This window comes from Pongo abelii, chromosome 8 (assembly GCF_028885655.2).
Source record: "Pongo abelii isolate AG06213 chromosome 8, NHGRI_mPonAbe1-v2.0_pri, whole genome shotgun sequence".
Lineage (NCBI taxonomy): Eukaryota > Metazoa > Chordata > Mammalia > Primates > Hominidae > Pongo > Pongo abelii.
The window spans coordinates 77,425,573-77,447,780 of NC_071993.2; the positions used below are offsets into that span (position 1 = coordinate 77,425,573).

A 22,208-nucleotide genomic window follows, 5' to 3' on the forward strand; every position below is an offset into this window, starting at 1 on the left:
GCTGAGGTGGGCAGATCACTTGAGCCCAGAAGTTCAACATCAGCCTGGCAACATAGCACAAGCCCATCTCTATAAAAAATAGAAAAAAATTATCTGGGTGTGGTGATTTGCACCTGTAGTCCCAGCTACTCAGGAGGCTAAGGTGGGAGGATCACCTGCACCTGGGAAGGTCGAGGCTGCAGTGAGCTGTGATCATTGCACTCCAGTCTGGGTGACAGAGTGAAGACTCTGTCTTAAAACAACAAACAAGAAAATGAAACAAAAACCTACTCCCCCCAAAAACCTTATTACACCCGTGGATTACCACTGGACATCCAACACAAATAGATTACAAACCTAATTCTCATACTAGCCCTATCATTACCTAGCTATTTAATTTTGGTAAGTTTCTGACTTAGTTTCAACATTTATAAAACAAAGTGATTTCTGTTCATATTTCATAAGATTTTTTTTGTCTCTCATACTTTACTGGCCAATAAAAAGCCATAATTGAAAACCCTTCAACATCTCTGTAAAATTCTAGAAAAGGTAATTACCTAAATAGAGTGGCTTTTAGTCAAACTCCTGTCCAGACATAGGTGATGAGGCAATCTTTAGACGTTTGTTTTAGAATACTATAATTACTGCTGATAATATCATCCCTGATTTTCCCTAATATTACAGCTACTACTCCAGCATAGATTTTGATATTTTAAAAACAGAAAGGTTGTACATGTTGCCAAGTGGTAATTGACTTTTGATTCTTGGCATTCACAACATTAAGTGGATTGTATGGGTTTGTGTGCCAGAACTCAAAGCCAAAAGCAAAAGAACAGAAAATGCTGGGTATCTGAACAGTGTTGGATTTAGATTGGAGTATTCCACTTACTCTACATCCTTGCTACTCAAACTGTGGTCTGTGTACCTGCTGTGTGAGTACCACCTGGGAGCTTGTGGGTGATAGAGAATTTTAGGCCCCACCTAGACATAAATAATTAGAATCGACATTTTAACAAGCTCTTCTAGGAGATTCTTATGCAAATTAAGATTTGAGAAATAATATTCTAGGACACTTAAAAAATATGCTTTATCTGAATTATTGATGCTGAATCACAAATGGAAAATAATGAAATATGAGGAATATTAGTAGACATCATGACGATAGTTGTTCTTACAAATAATTGTTAACTTCAAATGTCTTTTCTAACCTCAAGACAGGACCAAATGTAGATTACCCATTTTCAGAAAAAAAATAATTCTTTTACAAGGTAAATGTTAGAGGAGGTTATAATTTTTTAGACAGTAAGATATTTTAAATCAGCATGTGGCATATTAAAGCTATTCATGCAAATGATGAAATACTTTCTGTAGGTAAATGTGTCATCATGACTTATAATTTATGAGTCTTTTAAAATTATTTTACAAAATAGTTCTATAGAAGTGGTGTTATTCCTCATATGATGTTATATCTTTTCAGTGAAATATTATACACTTTGCAGTTGTACAAGTTATACATATACGGATTATAGTGCATAAGTATAGTATATAACCCAACGATATAGAAATGAGCTTTGATAAGACAGTATCTTTCACAAGCTACCGCTAACTCTGATGAGAAAACCTTGATTGTAAGGAGGCCTATATAAAAATACTCAGTATTCTTTTAAAAACAAGTAATTAATTCACTAACTGATTCAGTACTTAATTATGAAGGCTTCTGAGTTTCTGGCATATGCCACATGCTGGGGGTGAGGAGAGCAGTGAATAAAAGCAGATTTATTCCTCTTCCTTGCTAGTATTGTCATATCTACTGGGGGAGAGATGCATTAATCAATTAATTACAAAAAATGAGTTTATCATTACAAGCTGTGTTAAGCATTTGTAAGTGCTTAGTTTGGGAAGGCTTTCTGGCAGAAGTGGCATTGGAATTGAGATTGGAAGAATGAATAGGAAATAACCAGGATAAGAATATAGGAGGCAAAGAACGGGAAAATAATTCCAAATTGAGGGATCAGTATGACCAGAGCCCTGTGGAGAAGGGAATGACATGTTTAAGTATCTGGAAAGCCATAATGGTTGGAACACAAAGAGTAAAGAGAAGAGGTGGCTTGAGATGGAGCTGGAGAGATGGTTAGGCAGAGGCCAGATCATACAGGAGCTTTAGGATGTGTTAAGGATTTGACTCCCTGTTTAAACTCCTTCAAAGGGAAGCCGTTAAGGGGTTTTAAATGGAGTTTTAAACAGAGGAGCATATTGTAAATAGAGGGGTTATGACGCAAAGATAAATTCTTATTATTTATTTGTTTATTTTACGATCACACTGGCTGTAGAGTGGGGGCTAGGACATTGGCTTGAACACTGGGAGGGTAAAAAGTAACAGGTAGGCCAATTAGGGAATAATGAGAGTAGTTTAAGCAATAAAGAATTAAGGTAATGGTGATGGTAAAGGTAAAAGTGAATGGATTCTAGAAGTAAATAAGAGGTTTTGATGTACAATTGGAGGGATAAGCAGGTGTTCGGGCAACTTCTAGATTTTGGGCTTATGGCACTTCACGGCTGACAGTGAGGGGATCCACGTTTTGGTGGGAAGGTCATGAGTTTGGTTTTGACATGAAGATATTCTTTGGTCCAAATCCTGTTAGGATGATCAAAATATGTGGTTGGAATGACCAATCCTGTATCCTAAGATGAGAATAATATACTCATATAATAAGATTAGTTATGGCATACCACAAAAATATAATTACCAGTAATTAATGAGGCCATTGAAAGCATTCAGTAAAATGATGTTTATAGGCTACTTAGTCCAGGCCTTGGCACATTGTAAGTAAACCATTAACATTTGATATTATTGTTGTTTATATTATTGATACTCTTTAGCGTTTGTCTCTCATATTCTCTGCAACATATTGGCTACACCTTTACTTGTTAATTGAGAAATGATTTTTTTGAGACAGAATCTCGTTCTGTCGCCCAGGCTGTAGTGCAGTGGTGCAATCTCGGCTCACTGTTATCTCAGCTCACTGAAACCTCTGCCTCAAGCAATTCTCCTGCCTCAGTCTCCCGAGTAGCTGGGATTACAGATGTGCACCACCACACCTGGGTAGTTTTTGTATTTTTTAGTAGAGACAGGGTTTCACTATGTTGACCAGGCTGGTCTCGAACTCCTGACCTCAGGTGATCCACCCGCCTGGGCGCCCCAAAGTGCTGGCATTACAATCATGAGCCACCACACCCAGCCAGAAATAATATTTTTATCTGTTAGCTTTCTTTAACTTGAGTATTTTCAGTCTATAGAGTCATAGTCCTGGAGATAGGGAATTTTCTTTTCATTGAGACACCTCCTAATTGAGGCACAAGGTTTAAAAAGAACACCCCGTTATGCCTTGCGTGTCGTCTGTGTCAATTTTAATATATTTTCCCTTCACTCCTCCATCAGCAATTGCTCAGAGAGAGTACTGTTGAGCTAACATTCAGCATCCTGCCCTACCTGAACACTGATTTCTTAAATACGTACTTTTCTACGGATGATACTCAAATAGATCCTATCTTGCTGCCCTTAGCTCCCGAATGCCCCTTGCCCATGCGGGGGAGTGCTGGTGCTCAGGCGCTTCTGCACTTCTGTTTGTTAAATATTTTGAATATCACTATCCCCACCTCACATTACTATTTAACTACTTCATACACAATATCCGCCTATACTCACATGGAAAATATTCTATTAATTATAGTACCTAGAACCCACAAGAATCAATATCTTCTGTTCTTCCACAAGTTATTATATATAAAAAAAGATCTTGGTCAAATGGAGTATATGTGTACATTGATTTAGCAGCAGTAACAGTAATTTCATGAATTTGGTAAATTTTCATGAATTTAGATGTCATTAATTTATACATCTTGGCTTTCATTTCTTTTGATAAGAACAAAGGTGGCCGGGCGCAGTGGCTCACACCTGTAATCCCAGCACTTTGGGAGGCTGAGGGGGGTGGATTATCTGAGGTCAGGAATTCAAGACCAGCCTGGCCAACATGGTGAAACCCTGTCTCTACCAAAAATATAAAAATTAGCCGGGCGTGGTGATGCATGCCTGTAATCCCTGCTACTCAGGAGGCTGAGTCAGGAGAAGCACTTGAACCCAGGAGGCAGAGGTTGCAGTGAGCCAAGATCGCACCACTGCACTTCAGCCTCAGTGACAAGAGTGAGACTTAAAAAACAACAACAAAAACAAAACAAAACAACAAAAAAACACAAAGGTTTAATAAGCAGATAAATAGAGCAAAAATATGTTTTATTTATAAAATGGCAGGAGAAAAATATTTTTTCATGTACTTGTAACACTTGTAGCAATGCACTTGTTATTAACAAAAGATTTTACTAAATTAAAACCATGCTTATTAGACATGATTCTTCCTATTTAATAAAGTGCCTTAAAAAATCCATCAAGTACCTATCTCTCAATCTGCAACTATTCTGGATCCCCAAATGTCATGTCTGTGGTTGTATAATCTAGATTCTCACCAGATTGACTGGCACCCCCTTAAACCATATGCAAGAAAGTCAAGTTTCATTTTATAATGTATATGAGTGAGTGTGAAAGGGTCCTGAGTAAACTATTTGAGCCTGTTCCTTCAGTGCTCGCCAGTATGGTTCTTCAACGCAGTACTTGTATTTCTCTGTTCTTTCTTTTTAACCTGTAATGTTCTTGCTGCATAACGTTAAATCTGTATTTTATGTCCTATGATTTCTAGCTAGCTCATTTAGCTCCGTTTCCCTGAGGTTGATGGAAGGAGGAGTTAATATCCTCAGCTTTCTAACAGCAGACATTGAAAAAGATCACGCTTGTCTCAAATGTTACTGGCTCTCTGAGCCACACTGCAAGAAATATTACAGGCAACAGATAGTTTCATTTTCAATTTAGACACCCATTATTTGATGTTTACAGGCCATTCCTAATTCTGAGTCCAGAATTTATGGTTTGTTCTGGCGATTATCATCACAGCAATCTCCTGCAACTGGGCTGTGCTTCATCGGGAGCTTCGTGCTGCTGTATCAGTCCTCCCTGGCGCCTGGAACTGATATATAGCACCCTGTCCAAATCACCCTGCTCAGAGAGGCTTAGTTTATGGCTCTCCAAATGCCCATCTTTTCTGATGGGTACGTCAGTTTGCACCCACTCAGTGAGGGGGGAACGTTGACCCTTGGGAAGGAGGGTGGTGGTCATTAAACAAATAAAAGTCTCACACTTAAGATTCTGAACCCCTCTGAATCAAACTAGATGATATCATTGATGAAGTTAAATTTACTGAGTTTTGTTTGGTGCTAATTAATAATGAAACATAGATGTTTCCTAATTTGACTTGTAAACCTAAGATGAAGAACAGCATATATATTTATTGAAAACACAGTAAAATAGTGGGAGTAACTGCTTTGGATACATAAGTGCATTTCAAATGGTTATTTTATAGATTCTTTTTGCATAGACAGTATTTAGTTTTGTCTCTCAGATACCTGGGTGTTCTCCAGGCTCTGTTCGATAACATTAATTAAAGCTTACTGAATTACTTTAGAAATCTCTCCACATTGATTGTAGAAGAATCACTCACTAAATCTGCATTTTTGCAAGGATGTGGTGAAACATGTATCTATTATAAGTCCTGTAACCAGAATGATACTTCATTTTAAATCTTGCTGGTTGAAATGAAAACAAGAATATCTTTTGCTACCAATTCCTACCTACTTTTGTGCTTTAGTTGTGGCTTGTCACTTGCCTCTCCTCCCCTTCGAACTACAGGAACTAGAACTGACAAAACTAGACGAGGGGATAGGTCTTGGTCATAAAAGGGCTTGCTACTCCTTCCTCCCTACATTAAAGATAACTTACTTAGCACTTCCTGGAGAGGAGAGAGAGACAGAGGCAGAAGGAGAAAGAGAAAAGCCTAATAGAGATAAGGCTGTGAATAAGTCGTCTCCAACTTCTGTCCAACTTCACCCCCTAAGTAAGTTGTGCTACCCAGACAGACCAGCGAACCAGGGGGTATTCCTCTAATAATATTTTCTCTTAGGGAGTAAAATAAAAATGCTCTTTCCTGTAGGGAAATACCACCAAGAGGGAATGAACATCACCAATAGTAACATTTAGTACATAGTGATCAGATCTGATCGAGACGTCAACACATCTGTTTCTACACGCCATCTTACGGAAAAGGAAACTGAGACCCACAGAAACTGTGTGATTTGCTTAAGTTCACACATCTAGGAAGTGGAAAAGTTAGGAATGGGAATCGCCTCTCCTCTGACTCACTAAATAGAGGTTTTTATTTTTTCTCCACATCAGTATTTTGCAGGAAAAAAGGAACTTAGAAAGATGTACTTGGAATTAGTCTTAGGAATATCACTTTGAATAGAGAAGGATTTTCTTTGAAGTTGCATTGTGAATTTTAAATTTGCATCATCCTGTGATCAGGGCTCTGAGTGAGTCTGAGACAGCGCTGTAGAGCTGGACTTTGCCCTTAGGTCGTCCTCCTTTTCATGCCCTTCTTTCCACTTAACTGACTTGAACACCACTCTCAGGCCTGCCCTCTGAGAATGGTCAATATTCTACATATTTCTTAACAAACTCTCTTCTTTCTACTATATTTTCCCCCAATAATGCATATTTCATATGTGGGATGTTTCCAAGGTAGCTTTTGGAATTTAAAACTAAAATAACTAAGATGTTTAAAAAACAGGTAAAATGAAGCTATTATATTTTTGTTTCTTGTCCCGTTGATTTTATACAGTTAGGTAAATTATTCCCTTCATCCTGGCTGAAAAGTCAATCAATGCCCAAACTTTTCTAGTTACCTTCAGTCTTTTGTGCCAATCCCTCTCTTCTAATCAATAACTAGAATATAACTGTCAAAACTTATACCTTGATTTAAATTGGGCTGATTTTCCACAGCTTAGACCTATTGTAGGTAGGAAACCAGCAGTTGAAAGAGAACTTAATTGCTTTTTCATTATTTTTCTCCCCTTTTCCGTGGTAGAAGCAAGAGGAGGAAGGAGAGGTGAAGGGAACATAAAAGTTATTTCTAGCTCTCAGGTTGCTGAAGGCTGACTTGTCCAATAAACTTGCTATATCAGTTAGGGTCCCAGCAAGAGAAAAAAAAACAGTGCCCCAAGCTGGTAATTTGAGGAGAGTATATTAAAGGGCCTATTTATATAGTTATGAACAAGGCTTGAGGGACTCAATAAGGGATAGAGCAAGACCCTAGGCCTGCAACTACAGGGAGCTCTGCCCACTCCCAGGCCTGTAGGATCAAGGGGAGGGAGTGGGTCATAGAACAAGACAGGGTGGCTGTAGGAAGAAGGCTTCTGACAGGAGTTGTGGTCTTCAGTAGACAGACACAACCAACTTACAGCAACTACCTGGAATGGCAACAAGAAAATAAATCTTTCAACCCCACTCTCCTCCCTGCCTATCCCTTGCTTTGCACAAACTCACCTGAAAACCTGGAACAATCTTTGTGATATCTGGGGGTTGGGGGCAGAGAGTGTGCTGAAAAAAGGTGATGAGTGGATCCAAAGGGGCAAATGGAAAAAATCTGGCACAGATAAAATATTAGCCAGGATTCTCCAGAGAAACAGAACCGATAGGATACATATATACATATATAAGAGGAGATTTATTATGGGAATTGGCTTACATGATTATAAAGGTGAGGAAGTATCATGATCCGCTGTATGCAAGCTGGAGAACTCAGGAAGCCGATGGTATAATTCAGTCCCCATCTGAGGGCCAGAGAACCAGGGGAGCCAATGGTGTAACTCCCAGTCCAAGGCCAAAGGCTTAATACAAGGCCAGGGGGTGAGGGAGGGTGCTGGCATAAGTCCTGATGTCTGAAAGCCTGAGAACCAGGAGAGCTCTGAGGGCAGGAGAAGAGGCATGTCACAGCTGGAGAAGAGAGAGCAAAATTGTCCTTCCTCTGTCTTTTTGTTCTATCCAGCCCCTCAACAGATTAGATGATGCCTGTTCATCTTGGTGGAGGCATTTTATTCTTTACTGGGTCTACTTATCCAGATGCGAATTTTATTCTGAAAACAGCTACAGAAATACCCAGAAATAATGTTTTACCAGTTACCTAGGTATCTTTTAACCCAATCAAGTTGATGTCACAGGTGATTTTGAGGGTTCCTTGGAGGTCTGCATCTGACCTGCAGTTCACTTAATGTGAGTGATATCTTCTTCTGTAGCTGACTGCTTATTTATGAAATCCAGATGTTTCTATAACTCCTTGTAGCTTTTCTCTATTTTACTGATCTAGGCAATAGCCTTGGACAAAACAAACAAACAAAAACAAGATGACCCCAGACCAGCTCTCTTTAGCATAGGGCCTGTATCTGGATCATGAAAAATGCTCAAATATTGGAATTCATTCACCTCTCTTTCTGCTTATTCATCAGCAAGCAGCCAACCTCCTTTCACTAGTTGGATTTCTTGGGAGAGAGTTCACAAGTGCCCACTGAATCTCAGCTGCCAGGGACTTTGCTTTTAAATGTTCCATTGAAGTCTCTCTTTCTAGACTATGGAGTGAGAAAGTAGGGAGGAGAATGGGAATTCCAGATTCTTTGTATAAATCCTCTCCAATAAACCTTCCCTAATCTCCACACGTTTTGACCTTTATACATTTATTATGGATGTGAGGTTTTATTCAGAGCCAAGTAGTGGTTTTTGATTATTTCTTTTGAAAATCATTATCTTGGTCTGGCACAGAAATGAGGAATGCCCTATATGTATTTAGTTAAAGCTAAAGTTTTTTAATGAAATAAAGAAGAATGGAAATTTTCAAATATTAGATGGAGATTTTCAAATATTAGAATCTGGCAATGGAAGAAAAAAGGGAGAGACTATCTTTGAGTAGAAGCCACTGGTGCCTCTCAAGTAATGCCATATAGATCTGTGTTTCTTCTGACAGTATATAAGTTAGATCCTGTTTATGAGATTTTTAAAAATTTAAGATGTCTGCACAAATCAAGTTTTATAACAAATAATATTTTCAATAGGCTAAAAGGACTTGCTATAAAAGAATATATTTATGCATCCTATTGTAAAGAAAATTATTACGTATTAATTTATCTTGAAGGAAAAATTTTTATATGCCAAGTTTCTTTAAAGTGGAGGCTTTAATTTAACTTTCTCGCATGCTTTAGAATATGAAACTCTTCACGTTATGAACCTTGAAAGTGCTAATTGAGGAAAGAAATGATAGAAAATATTTATGTTAATCAGCAAAGAATACATCAATTGTATTCTTATGTTATGGTGTTAAAAATAAACATGTCTGCAAGACACAGATTACAGTTCACAGTGAAAGTGAAAACAATAACCAGAATCGTGGAAGTCTATCTGTTCTAAGTTTCATAGACTTTCCATAGCCATATGTAAAGGCTATGGAAATACTTTGACAGTCTATTATTCAAACGCCATAAAGCTCACTGTTGGCTGAAGTTTGACATACTGAGTATTATTAAACTATGAAAACCTGGCTTGGGAAACAGAGTAGGAATTAGACTTAAGATACTGGAGGAATGGCAGACAATAAAATTGCCAGAAAACAGTGATTCTATTTAAAAGCGGGAAAATAATTTATTTGGTCTATGTGTATAATGCTATATCATTGCTTATTAGACTCTGGTAGTGGTTTTGAGTATTGTAGACAAAGTCGTTGCCATATGAGCTCACAGGAGCTCACAGTATAATCGACAGCATAAAATATTGCATTTCTCCACGTTCGTACAGACGCTTTTATATTAGCATCACAGCTGCTTTCTTCAGGGGTAGGCACTTTTCTAAAGCTGGCTGCTGGATCAGGCATCACAAAACCAAAAGGGTTTCTAGAATGAGTCAGATCTTACTCCAGATCCTCTGATGGTGACTCAGTAAAAAAGTTTTGGAATTAAAATATCAGTAAAGACATAATGTGCAATTTAATCATTAATAGATATTGGAGGATTTATGAACTTCGGCCTAGATATCTATATTTCAGATATATGATTGACTCTTCATGGAAACACCTTTAAAAGAGAAAGTCATAGTTTATATTGATACCTGTGAGTAACATCTCCAGAAAAATGATTTGATTTTCTTTTTGTAGTGCAAACCCATGAATGTTTACTTCATGTTTGGTGAATATCGGTTAAAATTCTGTATTCTGGCATGAGTATCTCTGGTCTGAGAACACAGGCAACAAGCTGGAGTGTAGTGTTCTCAGTACTTAATTAGTTGTTTAGTAGACTAGACACCAACAGAGAACTCTAATGCAACACACTATTAGAGTTCAGAGGAACCCTAAAGATCATTTAGTGTAATGGCCTCCTTTTATACATGCTAAGGACATTTGAGACTGAGGACAAGAGAGGTGATTCATCCTAGTTAAGGTCAACCAGAGAGCTTATTTTAGAAACCCCATTTTCTGATTCACAGGTTAGATTTTTATCCTTATACCAAGTTTATATTGTACTACTTATAGGTAATAATAACAGCAGTCTTTGAATAAAAACACTGATTTAATAAAATATTTGATAACTAATAGGATGGATATTATTTTTGTTAAAACTACAAACACTGAATGTATTAATAATATAGCTTGAATATTACTTATTAGTAGAAGTATGGTTAACCATTCTTCATTTATTCATTTTACCCACATCCATTAATTGAGTTTCAGGTATTGTAGTAGATACAAATGACAGATTTAAGAAGTGTCAGTGTAAAAGATGAGGCAGAGTATAAATAAAAGATAACAAAAAGTCTCACAGATATAGTGGAAATATATAAAGAGATTAATGAAAAAACAAATGAGATGATTTGTAATTTTTAATTTTTATAGCAAAATTGAGGAGAGTCAGAAAAGATGATACAGAGAATGAGACAATTGAGCTGAGTCTCAGATTATGAATTAAGAATTTTCCTGTTGAACAAGAAGAGGTGGGGGCATTCCAGGACAAGGTTGGTGTTTGAAAACGCACAGGGAAATCAGCCAGTTGGTTTAGTTCAAGAAACCCAAGTGTGACATTGGTAACACCAATGATATGTCTAATAATAACTGCTAACATTTCTTGAGCCCTTACTATTTGCCAGCTTTGTATACCCTTTATCCTTTTATTCCTTACAAAAACTTTGTAATATAGTTTTTATATTATCTCCATTTTATAGGCAAAGAAACTAAGACTTTGAGGATTAAGTCACTTGTTCAAAGACATAAAGCTGTCAGGTGATGGAGCTGATTTGAATACAATTTCAACTGGCTTCACAAACTTATATTCTGCTCATTATATTTTATAAATACTTTTATAAAGCTTACATAACAGATATATTGGGTTTAAGTTACGGTGGCTTCAAGTTGTCATGGTATGGTGGCTTAAGTCTGAGATGGGACACAGCTCTACCTGACACACAATTTACTATGTGTCCTCCAGAGGCAGGACATTTAAATTTACTGAACCTCAGTGTCTTCACATACAAACGTGTGTAGAGTTATTGTGAACAGCAGTTGAGACAGTATGTGTAAAGTACTTATTATATGTGGTAGACATTTGACACAATGTTGTTTCCCCCTCACTGATTTCCAGACCTACCCCAGCAGGCATCTACATGGGGATGGCATCTTACTTTCCCAAACAATACAAAAGTTCAAGACATTTGTAGTCTTCATCCTACTTCCTCTGTTAGCTAAATCATTCTATTCTTATATGGTTAATTTTTAAAAACCTCATTTCAAAACTCAGAGTTAATTTTTGGCTTGTTTTAGTTGTATTTTCACATTATAGACCTTATTTCCGAAAGATCATTTAGCATGCCCCATCAGGTGTCTTCCTGACATGCCATTCAGTACAGTGGTATTCTAGAAGGAGAGATTTCATTTTTCTTTCTTATGCTTGTCTGTTTGTGTGTCTTTCATGCCTGAAAAATGTAGACTAGAATCCGTGTCTGTGCTATGTGCTAAGCATAAACTATTTTTCAAGCAATTTCTTTAGAGAAGAACTAAGTTTAAGGGTATCATATTTCATCTTTTACCACGAAATAAAGATTTCCCATTAAAAGGAAAATGCATCATTTTAAAAGGTGGAATAAAATGCCACACATTTACAAGACAAAAATAAAACATAACAACAACAACAACAACAAACAACAAAAAACATTTTCCTGCTGTTTGAATTCCACACAGGGCTCCTCTGTACTGATTTTCATTCGACTGTGAATTAGATAAATTTTTATTTGCTTTAAACCTCATCTCTTAGTGTTTGAGGCTTCATAGTTTATAGAGTGAGCATCATGGCCTCCCTATTTCAAATGTCTCCTTTTATTTTCAGCTTCATATTACACATACATGTTTTGGCATATTTTCTTTTTTTTTTTTTTTTTTTTTCTTTTATTATTATTATTATTATTATTATTATTATACTTTAGGTTTTATGGTACATGTGCGCAATGTGCAGGTAAGTTACATATGTATACATGTGCCATGCTGGTGCGCTGCACCCACCAACTCGTCATCTAGCATTAGGTATATCTCCCAATGCTATCCCTCCCCCCTCCCCCCACCCTGGCTGTTTATGCAAGAAATTGTGCAATAAAAGTAACATATTATTCTATAATTCTTCCTTTTAGAGAACATGGCCCTTTCATAGAATTTTAAAGTTGGAAAGGAATATAGAAACAATTTGGGGCAAACATTCATTTTATGGGTTTGGAAATTAAGGCCCAGAAACGTAATGGGATCTGCCAAAACCTTATCCAGTCTTCCATTTCTCTATGTATTTAACAAATAACTGTTGAGCCCCTACTATGTGCAAAGCACTGTGCTAGATCCTTTGAGGGACAAAATATATGTAAGAGATTTTTATATTTCAAGGATCATACCATCTAGTGAGAAAGACACATTCAGGTAAGTAATTAAGTATAGGACAGATACTAATGAAATGAGCTCTTTATGAGCCCTTCAGCAGTTCCCAGACTGAAATCATCCTTGTGTTGACCTGGCTTTCTCTTTGAAATGACAATTTCAGTTCACAGCTCCATCATCTAGCCAGTTGTCACTGCTGGAAACCAGGACATCAGCCTAGATTGTTCTCTTTCCTTCACCTGCCAGCATCTGCCAGTCATCCTCCTACCCAGGTTACTCATACAGAGTCCTTAAGTCTGTTGTTTTTCTTTATCCTGCCTGCCATTGCATTAGTTTCAACACTGTTCATCTCTCTGTGGACTATTACTGTGACCATTTAATGCTTCTATTTCTGTTTGTCATCTCCTCAAATCCATTGTGCAGACTCCACAGCCAGTTTGATATAATGGACTGATTGTATCATTCATTTCCTTAACTTCTATGACTCCCAGTTGTCTATAGGGTTAACCTCATTTCTTGGCATAGCAAAGACCTCCAGGATCAGGCCTCTCCTAACACTTTTACTAATAACCAAATAATCTTTAAGGACCTTTACCTTTGCTCAGGCTATACCTGTCCCTGATAAGCTTTTTCTCTTCTCTTCACCTGGCTGACTTTTATATATCCTTTAATACTCAGTTGTTACCTACTCAAGAATCCTTCCTTCATCATTAATGAGAGTGCTGCTCTCATCAATCCATGTGTTATCCTAGGTACCTCTATAAACTACTGTGTTTATGTCTATCACTAGATTTGTGCACCTGAAAGGCAGCGACTAGTTCTTAGTATGGTGTCCAGCATATAGTAGATGATAAAGATTTGTTGACTATGTTGAACTATTTATTAAACCAACTGTTATAAAAGAAGTATAAGAACTATAAGAAAGTATCATGGAAGAGAGTCATTAATTGCAAATGAGAAGATCAACAAAGGCTCTATGTAAAATTTAGTAACTGAGTTATACCTTGAAAGAGGTCCATAACCAGGCCAGGTGCAGTGGCTCATGCCTGTAATCCCAGCACTTTGGGAGGCCAAGGCAGGCGGATCACCTGAGGTCAGGAGTTCAAGACCAGCTTGGCCAACATGGTGAAAACCCATCTCTACTAAAAGTACAAAAAAAAATAAGCCAGGCATGGTGGTGGGCACCTGTAATCCCAGCTACTCAGGAGGCTAAGGCAGGAGAATCACTTGAACCCAGGAGGCATAGGTTGCAGTGAGCCAAGATGGCACCACTGCACTCTAGCCTGGGCAACAGAACAAAACATTTGGAAAGAAAGAAAGAGAAAGAAAAGAAAGAAAATAAAGAAGGAAGGAAGGAAGGAGTCCATAACAAGAAAAGTAAGAGACAAGAAATGAAAAGAGAGGTATTTATACAAGCAGAGTTCTTGAGTTGTAATCATATTGCAGAGAATAGAAAAGACCCATTAAGGTGTCTTATTAGTGGTTAAGTAAATATTGAAGTAGATTATATGAGGCTTTGAACACAATGATCAAGACTTTGTTCTTAATTTCATCAGTAGGGATACAGTGAGGGGTTTTAGAGCAAAGGAGGGAACTAATTAGACCTTATGTTTCTCCACTAGGGAGTAAGCACTTTGAGGGTTGGGATTTTTTGGTTGTCTATTTCTTATTTACTATTTTATTTTATTTATTTTTATTTATATGTTTTTTGAGATGGAGTCTTGCTCTGTTGCCAGGCTGGAGTGCAGTGGCGCGATCTCGGCTCACTGCAACTTCCGCCTCCTGGGTTCAAGCAATTCTCCTGCCTCAGCCTCGCAAGTAGTTGGGATTACAGATGTGCACCACCATGCCCAGCTAATTTTTGTATGTTTAGTAGAGATGGTGTTTCACCATGTTGGCCAGGCTGGTCTTGAACTCCTGACCTCAGGTGATCCACCTGCCTTGGCCTCACAAAGTGCTGGGATTATAGGCATGAACCACCGCACTCGGCCCAGAATTTTTTTTTTTAATAAAGTCTTTCTTGGCAGTTTGTTTACAGATGAAGAATGTGACTGCTTTCCCTATACAGTGCTGACCTGTGCCATGTGAGTGTCTATCTGCCTGACACTCCACTGTAAGTGGTCCCTTTTCCATTAGCAGGGATTTGCTGACTTAGTGATGGCTTCTGTCAAGGATTTCTTTAAGGAGCAGTCTCTTTTCTGAGCACTGGGGATATAGGAAGGTTCTGACTGTTATCTGCGGTTGTATTTTAATATCCTGCCCTTTCCACCTCTTGTCTCAGAACACAGAATTCACCTTTAGTCCGAGCTCATTGATGATTTGTTAAGGCTTTGAAAAAAGAAGGAATGAGGGCCTTTAAACAGGACGGGGCTATTTCTCCTTGCCTTATTTATTTTTATGCTATGCAAAAGGAATAAAGAGGCATAAAGTGGCTTGACTGAAGCCAAATAAAACTAGATAAATAGAGCAAGGATCCAATCAAAAGCAGGAGGTGAAAAAGAAGAAAGGTGATGGTGGTTGGGGATAGGGGATTGAGGGAGAAAAAAGCAAGAAGGGAGACCTTTAAACTTCCTGTCTTGATAGGGACTGTTTATTATTACCTAGACAAGAAATGTCTTTGACCCAGTGAAACATTTTAAACTAGGGTTAAGCTCTGGGTAGAAATTAGGGAATAATTTTTATAGTTCCTATTGAATTTCTTTGTGCTGTCACCTCCTGTCATCCTTTATTTAAAGTTTGGTATGCTTCTGCTGCTAGCTCTGAGAAAGCTGACATCTTTTAGTTGTTCTGATGAATCACACCACAGAAGCTAGCGGGTTTTTACAGCCAACACAACAGGAGTCTCCCATATTATTACTGATACTGTGTGTGTGTGTGTGTGTGTGTGTGTGTGTGTGTGCATGTATGTGTGTGTGTGTGTGTGTGTAGGAGGTCTCTTTGTCTGTCCCACTTCTGCCTCTTTTTTATTATCTCTGCTTTCATGAAGTGGAAAGCGATACAACCAAGAGCAAACACTGCATGAAACTAGAGAATAAGGGCTGGGTTATTTAGGCAAAATTAGAAACTGTCTGAGAGCTCATTGTGTATCTGTTTATGCCATTGTCCTATATAGTCATGAGTTAGCTCTTCATAATTCCCCACTGCTGGCATAGAGAATGCTGGGTAGGAGCTGTGAAGGTAGCCACAACTTTCATCTGTGTAATTGCTGCCATTGCTCTGATATCCAGAATGTTATTAGTGCTCATAGAAATAACCTGACCAAATCTCTCCTATTTCCCTTTTCTTACTTCTCTCTTCCCTAGACAGAGTTTCCATGGTGTACACATTCCACAATCTCTTTATAAGAAACTAAAACATGGTAAAGACTTACTGGCCTTCTACTATGTCTCCCTATAGGAGGCAGCTGGACATATGTGGTGCCAATTTTTGGCTGTCACAGTGCGCCAGATTTGGTATTGAATTTAGCAGACCTGGGTCCACGAATGCCAGATATCTTGCAGTGTATCGAATGATCTCCAATGATGGTCATTTTTCACACTTTAAATATCAGTAACACTGCTGCTGGGAAAATATAGGTTGACCTGAGGTTGAGGTAGATACCAGCAACCTGAGCTCATAGAGAACTTTAGCTGTACCTTGAGGGCTAAATGCTAAAATCTCTTCCAGAGTCTCTAGAATGACACCTTCCTGGAAAACAGTAGGCCTCTAATCAAACTATGTTGTGTTTTGAATTAAATTGTTCATTTATAATCTAGTCAACTCTGTTCAATAAGTCCTACGTAAGTTACTATCAGGAATAGAAAAAAAATTAAGATATATTTGCTAATATCAAGATTCTAACAGTATCATAAGGGGGATGCACATAAATAAAATGATTATATTGAAAAATACTCAAAATGCTGTTGGAAAAAGGAAAAGTGAGAGTTTACTTTTGAGCAGGGTTGTTGGAAGAACTCCCTGTAGAAACCAGTGAGGAGTAGATAGGACTTAAGTAGGTGTTGTTTTAGAAGATGATCTCTGAAATCAAAGGTACATTACATGTAAGAACTGGGGAGAAGAGACAGAAAATTATAGGAATATTGCTACTGTAAAGGAGAGTATATAGCAGTATGTAAGAGTAAAAAAGTAGGTTAGGACAGAGTATAGAGAGTTTTTGAATTTCTTGTTAGGGAGTCCACTGCAGGGTATGGGTTTATGTATGAGTTTAGTCATTGGGGAAAGTGTCAGACATGATTCCTCGTGGCTTATACTTGGCCTCAGTGTCCTTTTTCATTGAGTTCGTGCTGCAACCCCCTTCAGTTATCAGCTGCTTAAACTTGCCTTCCTGATTTTCAAGGTCTCCTCTCAAGAGCCCTTTTCAGTTTATTAATTTAAACAGCAGCAGTTTTCCTAGAGGTGAATCACATAATGATTTTTCCAATCTCTTTTATGTGAGATATCACTGCAAAAAGTATGATTAGATTTAATCCAGTTGTCTTGCACAAAAATAATATGTAGAAAATACCAACCAAGGTGACTCTCTATGTGCTTAATAGCCTAAAGATTTAGGTTAAGGATATAACAGAGAGCTGTTCTGCTCAAAGAATAAAAAGGTGTTGCACAAATTATCTTAAAGGGCCAAAAACAGCGTCCAGTTCTTACTTGAAACAATTTGTTCTTGGAATATTGTCAGCTAAAATTGTGGTCAACTTTTGCAAATTGTATGAATTTGCACTGCATATTTTATTTAGTGTTTAGCAAAACTCCAATATGGCTCTGCATAACTTACACAATACACCATGGAAATGACTTTAGAAACTCCCACAGAAGTTGACAAATTGGGCCTCTAATACTTTTAAGCTAATTGCATACTTAGTGATTTAAGATTTGACTTGTTAAAAATGAAGATCAGAGTTTCATGAAGATAATGCTCTGCCTACTGTCACAATGAATACAACCTAACTCCGTATCAGAAATATTACAGAAGCATAAAGATGAAAATAATGTTAGCTTTAATCACCATTCTACTTAGTCTTAAGTGAAATGCTCATGAATCATATGTAATATAGCAGTTTTGAAACCTATTCTTGAATTTCAAGCTGTTATTTTCAGGAAATTTAGGAAGCAAATTGCTAAGTGATAAAGATTAATTGATACCGTTGCTTATGTCATTTTTTCTTCTTTGCAGGCTGGAAAAAAAGAAAGGAGTAATACCCTGAATATTGCTTTAGACAACATGTGTAAGAAGACAAGAGACCTTCGCAGACAGGTGAGGGAAGAGAGAGAGATATGGAGTCAGAAACTTAGGGGCTAAATGAAACTGTTATTCATTGCAGGCATATTTATTTCTTGTTTTGTTCCTTTCAAATTAATTTAGAATAGTAAAAAGAAGAATAAATATATACTTTCCACATTTATATATTCATACCTCAAATGTTTTTTGTGGCAAACACAAAGCAGAGAAAGAATGTGTGCCTTATCAGACAGAATTACATTCAAATTCTGGTTCTGTCCTCGTCTGTTGTGAGATCTTGGGCACATATTTCAGCTCTCTGAGCTTCTTTGAACCTATAAAATGAAATTAATAATATGCAATAGGGCTGTGAGGAATCAATAAATTGCATGTAAGTGCCTGACCCATAGCAAGTTTTTAGGGAATGTTGATCAATTGATTCTATTACATCAGAGTTCATCATCCAAATGCTTAAATCCAAATGCTTAACTAGTAAGTAATTCAGAGACCCTACCCATTCCTCCTTCCATTTTTTTTCATGATACTTCAAAAATTAGTTTTTGTAAAAGTTAAGGCTTCTTTTTAACCTTAAGTCATCAGGAACATGGGATTAGAAAGAATTTCATTAAACAATTTATAAGTCTAGATTTATGCCACAAGTTAAACATTTTTCCAGAAATAAGAAGATTTAGCTATTTTCAAAGACATTTGCTCTTCATTCCTTTCCTCTGTTCAATAACCAGAGTTCTTTCTCATGTAGAACTTTAACTTAGTCATCATTAACTCATCAAAAGGGAGAAAAAGCTTTTCAACTATGAGCTTTTAAAGCAATATATTATCGTAGTTTAATGGCAAGATTTAGTAAAATGGCTAAGCAATCTTTTAATTTGGACATAGATTTGGAAATGGAATAAATAGAGATCTCCAGCCAGTTAATAATAGCTGCGTAAAAACATAATGTTCAAGTCTGTGAAAATCTCAGTTTCTCAACTTTGTGCCCTTAATGTGAATTCTGTTTCTACCATTAACACTTGTAATCATGGAATGTAAGAGTCAGAAGGAACTTAGCACAACTTGTCTTACGATGCAAATGAGAAAGCAGGCCAGTGTGGTGAGGTGACCTGCCTAAGAGGATGGGGCACTGAGTCAGAACCTGTACCAGGACTCAGAAATTTATATCCTCAGAACCATCCTCCCCTTTCGTGGAATGATCCCTACTCTCCATCGTCTTCAGGATTTCTACCCCATCTGCTTCACCTAGGACTCAGAAAAGTTGTTTCTATGAGCTCTCAATGATTGTGTCTCTCGTTCGTGTCTTTTCCCTCTATATTGCCTTCAACAACATTATGCATAAAGAGCTAATCTACATTTATACTTCTAAAGGTTTTAGAATTATTATTTTTCTAAATAAAGTCAAGAAAATGCAATTACTTGTGTGTGGAATTACCAGATTTAGCAAATAAAAGCACAAGGCACCCAGTTAAATTTGAATTTCAGATGAACAACAAACATGGTTTAGTATAATTATGTCCCAAATATTGTATGGTACATACTTATATTTGAAAAGTTGTTAATCTGAAATTCAAATGTAACTGAGCATCTTGTATTTTATATTGCAATCCTACTTGTATTTCCACATCACTACCATCAGTGAGATATAGAAATAGCAGTGGGGATTACTAATACTGTTCTTCATAGTAAAAAGATACTCCCATCTTGTAGAAAACTGCTGTGCTCTGAAGGTATTAACATGCTGTATGGTTTCACAGGTTAACATCTCCATTGTTTCAATTTTCTATCAGTGTTTAACAAACCACCACAAACAATAGCAACCATATTTGCATCTCACGATGTCTTGGGTTGGCTGGGTGTCAGCAGGGCCATTTTCCGTACTGTTTTCACTTGTGGTTTTCCACATAGTGGCAGTCAAATGGCAACTGTGGCTAGATTTGGGACTTGATGTTTGGAACGTCAGTGCTTCTTCCTGTTCCCTCTCTCGATATGGTGCCTAATGTTTTAGGGCCCCTCCATGTGGCTTCAATCTCTAGCAGGGTAGCCTAGGTCTCTTTCATGCTGTTTCAAGTTGCCAAGAAAAGGGAGATGGAAGCTGACAATCATTCTTAATGCCTTAGCTCCAAAGTCAGAGAATGCTATTTCCTCTATAATCTGTAAGTCAAAAACAGTCAAAAACCCTGTCCAAGTTCAATAAGAGTAGGCAGAAGCTCTATCTGTTGTAGGAGAAGTGGTATGTGTGTACAGGAATGGATGGAATTGTTAGAAGCTGTCTTTGAACACCTCCATGATCTTCCGTTTTGATAAAGTTAGTTGCTATGATTCTTTCTCATTATCCTCACTTACCCTCCCCCTAGTACTTTATTTTTCATCCTGATGTTTACATTTTTGGTAGAAGTCACAGTTAATTAAAACAGCAATATAAGTTATCTCTACTTCTTATTCTTAAGAAGTTTATCCAACAGTTGTTGTAAGCATCTCACATATAGTTCTTCTCACAGGAAAGAGAAAGCACTGCCCTTAAAATGTTTTTCTTTGGAGTATTTAATGTTCATCGTTTGCTTTAGAACTGGTTTTATCTTTTAAAAAATTTTTTTTAGTAAAAAATAAGCAGAGCCCATCTTCCTGCCCATTCATCCTTATCCCCTTTCTTAACCATGGCCTTTCTATCAGTAATGCAGAAACATTTCAGCTTCAGTTCAGAGGGTGATTGGATTTCTTCCAAGAGGAATGACAGAGATTGCTTAGAAATATCTGAGGAGAAGCAAATTATAGATTTGAGGACATCAAGTTGGAATGTTCTAGGAGGCAAGAGTATTTATTTGTTTCAATCTTCTTCCTCTGTGACTTTCTTGCCTGTTTTACTAGAGAACAAAGACAAATGTTCTTGGCATGGTGTTCTAGGTTCTCTGTGATTTGGCCCTGACTTAATCCCCATTATTCTTAATGTTCCTTTTCCTTCAGCTCTCCTTCTCAGTGTTGTGTCCTCCTCATCACACCAACACGTTAACCTGTTTTCTTTTCTCTCTCTCCCTTTTTTTTTTTTGTTTGAGACAGAGTCTCATTGTACCGCCTAGGCTGGAGTGCAGTGGTGTGATCTCGGCTCATTGCAACCTCCGCCTCCCAGGTTCAGGCGATTCTCCTGCCTCAGCCTCCTGAGTAGCTGGGATTACAGATGCACGCCACCACACCTTGCTACTTTTTTGTATTTTTAGTAGAGACAGGGTTTCACCATGTTGGCCAGGCTGGTCTCGAACTCCTGACCTCATGATCTGCCCACCTCGGCCTCCCAAAGTGCTGGGATTACAGGTGTGAGCCACCACGCCTGGCCCACATTAACCTGTTTTCTGATGAAAGAATCTACTTGTTATTTACCAGAATATGCATCACCTCCCGCTCAAATACAATTGCATCTTTGTACATATGACTTGTACAGCTTGATGCCTTCCCCATTCAGTCTCCTTACACACACCCCCAACTCATAAGCAACTAAATTCCAGAGTAGTGTAAATGCTATTGCTTCCATGAAACCTTTGCTGTTTTCACCAGCTGGAATGGACCTTTTTCTTCCTGGAACACTTACAGCATGTGCATTTCTATTACAGCATGATTATATTCTTCTATTTTTTTCTTTTGTAATGAGTTTTCTTCCCACTGCATTTTAAGTCCTTATAATAATAGTTATGACAACATCTCTCATTTACTAAATGCTTTGCAAAGCTCTCTACCAAGCATATTCATTACATTATTGATTTTTATTCCTAAAACAATAAATAATGCCATGGTATTGTTATCTTTGTCCCCCAAAATGAGTTAACATAGCAAGCTAAGTGATATGTCACCCAGCTAAGTGATAGAGACACAGTTCTAGCCCAGGTCCATCCAACCCCAGCCCATATGTGTCATCACCACACCAGGGGCTAGGGATTATGGTCTATTCACTTTCAGAACCTCCCAGTGCCTAATACACTGATTTTACCATCATATATTATTTTCTTTATTATTTGTTTTAAATGCCTTTTTAAAGTTAAATTTTCTTCTTTCTTTAGCCTCCTTTTCCATCATTCATTTGAAAACTGTATACCTATTGCAACTCTCTCAGTAAAAGGAGGAAGACT

General features: G+C 37.6%; 1 protein-coding gene across 1 annotated transcript in view; it reads left to right on the plus strand.

Moving 5' to 3' along the window:
• Nucleotides 1-22,208, plus strand: part of CTNNA3 (catenin alpha 3) — a 1,821,585-nt gene that overhangs the window by 935,675 nt on the left and 863,702 nt on the right. The window contains exon 8 of the mRNA XM_054522537.2: nt 18,034-18,114. Within this exon, the coding sequence (XP_054378512.1) occupies nt 18,034-18,114 (81 nt within the window). The remainder of the gene's footprint in view (nt 1-18,033; nt 18,115-22,208) is intronic.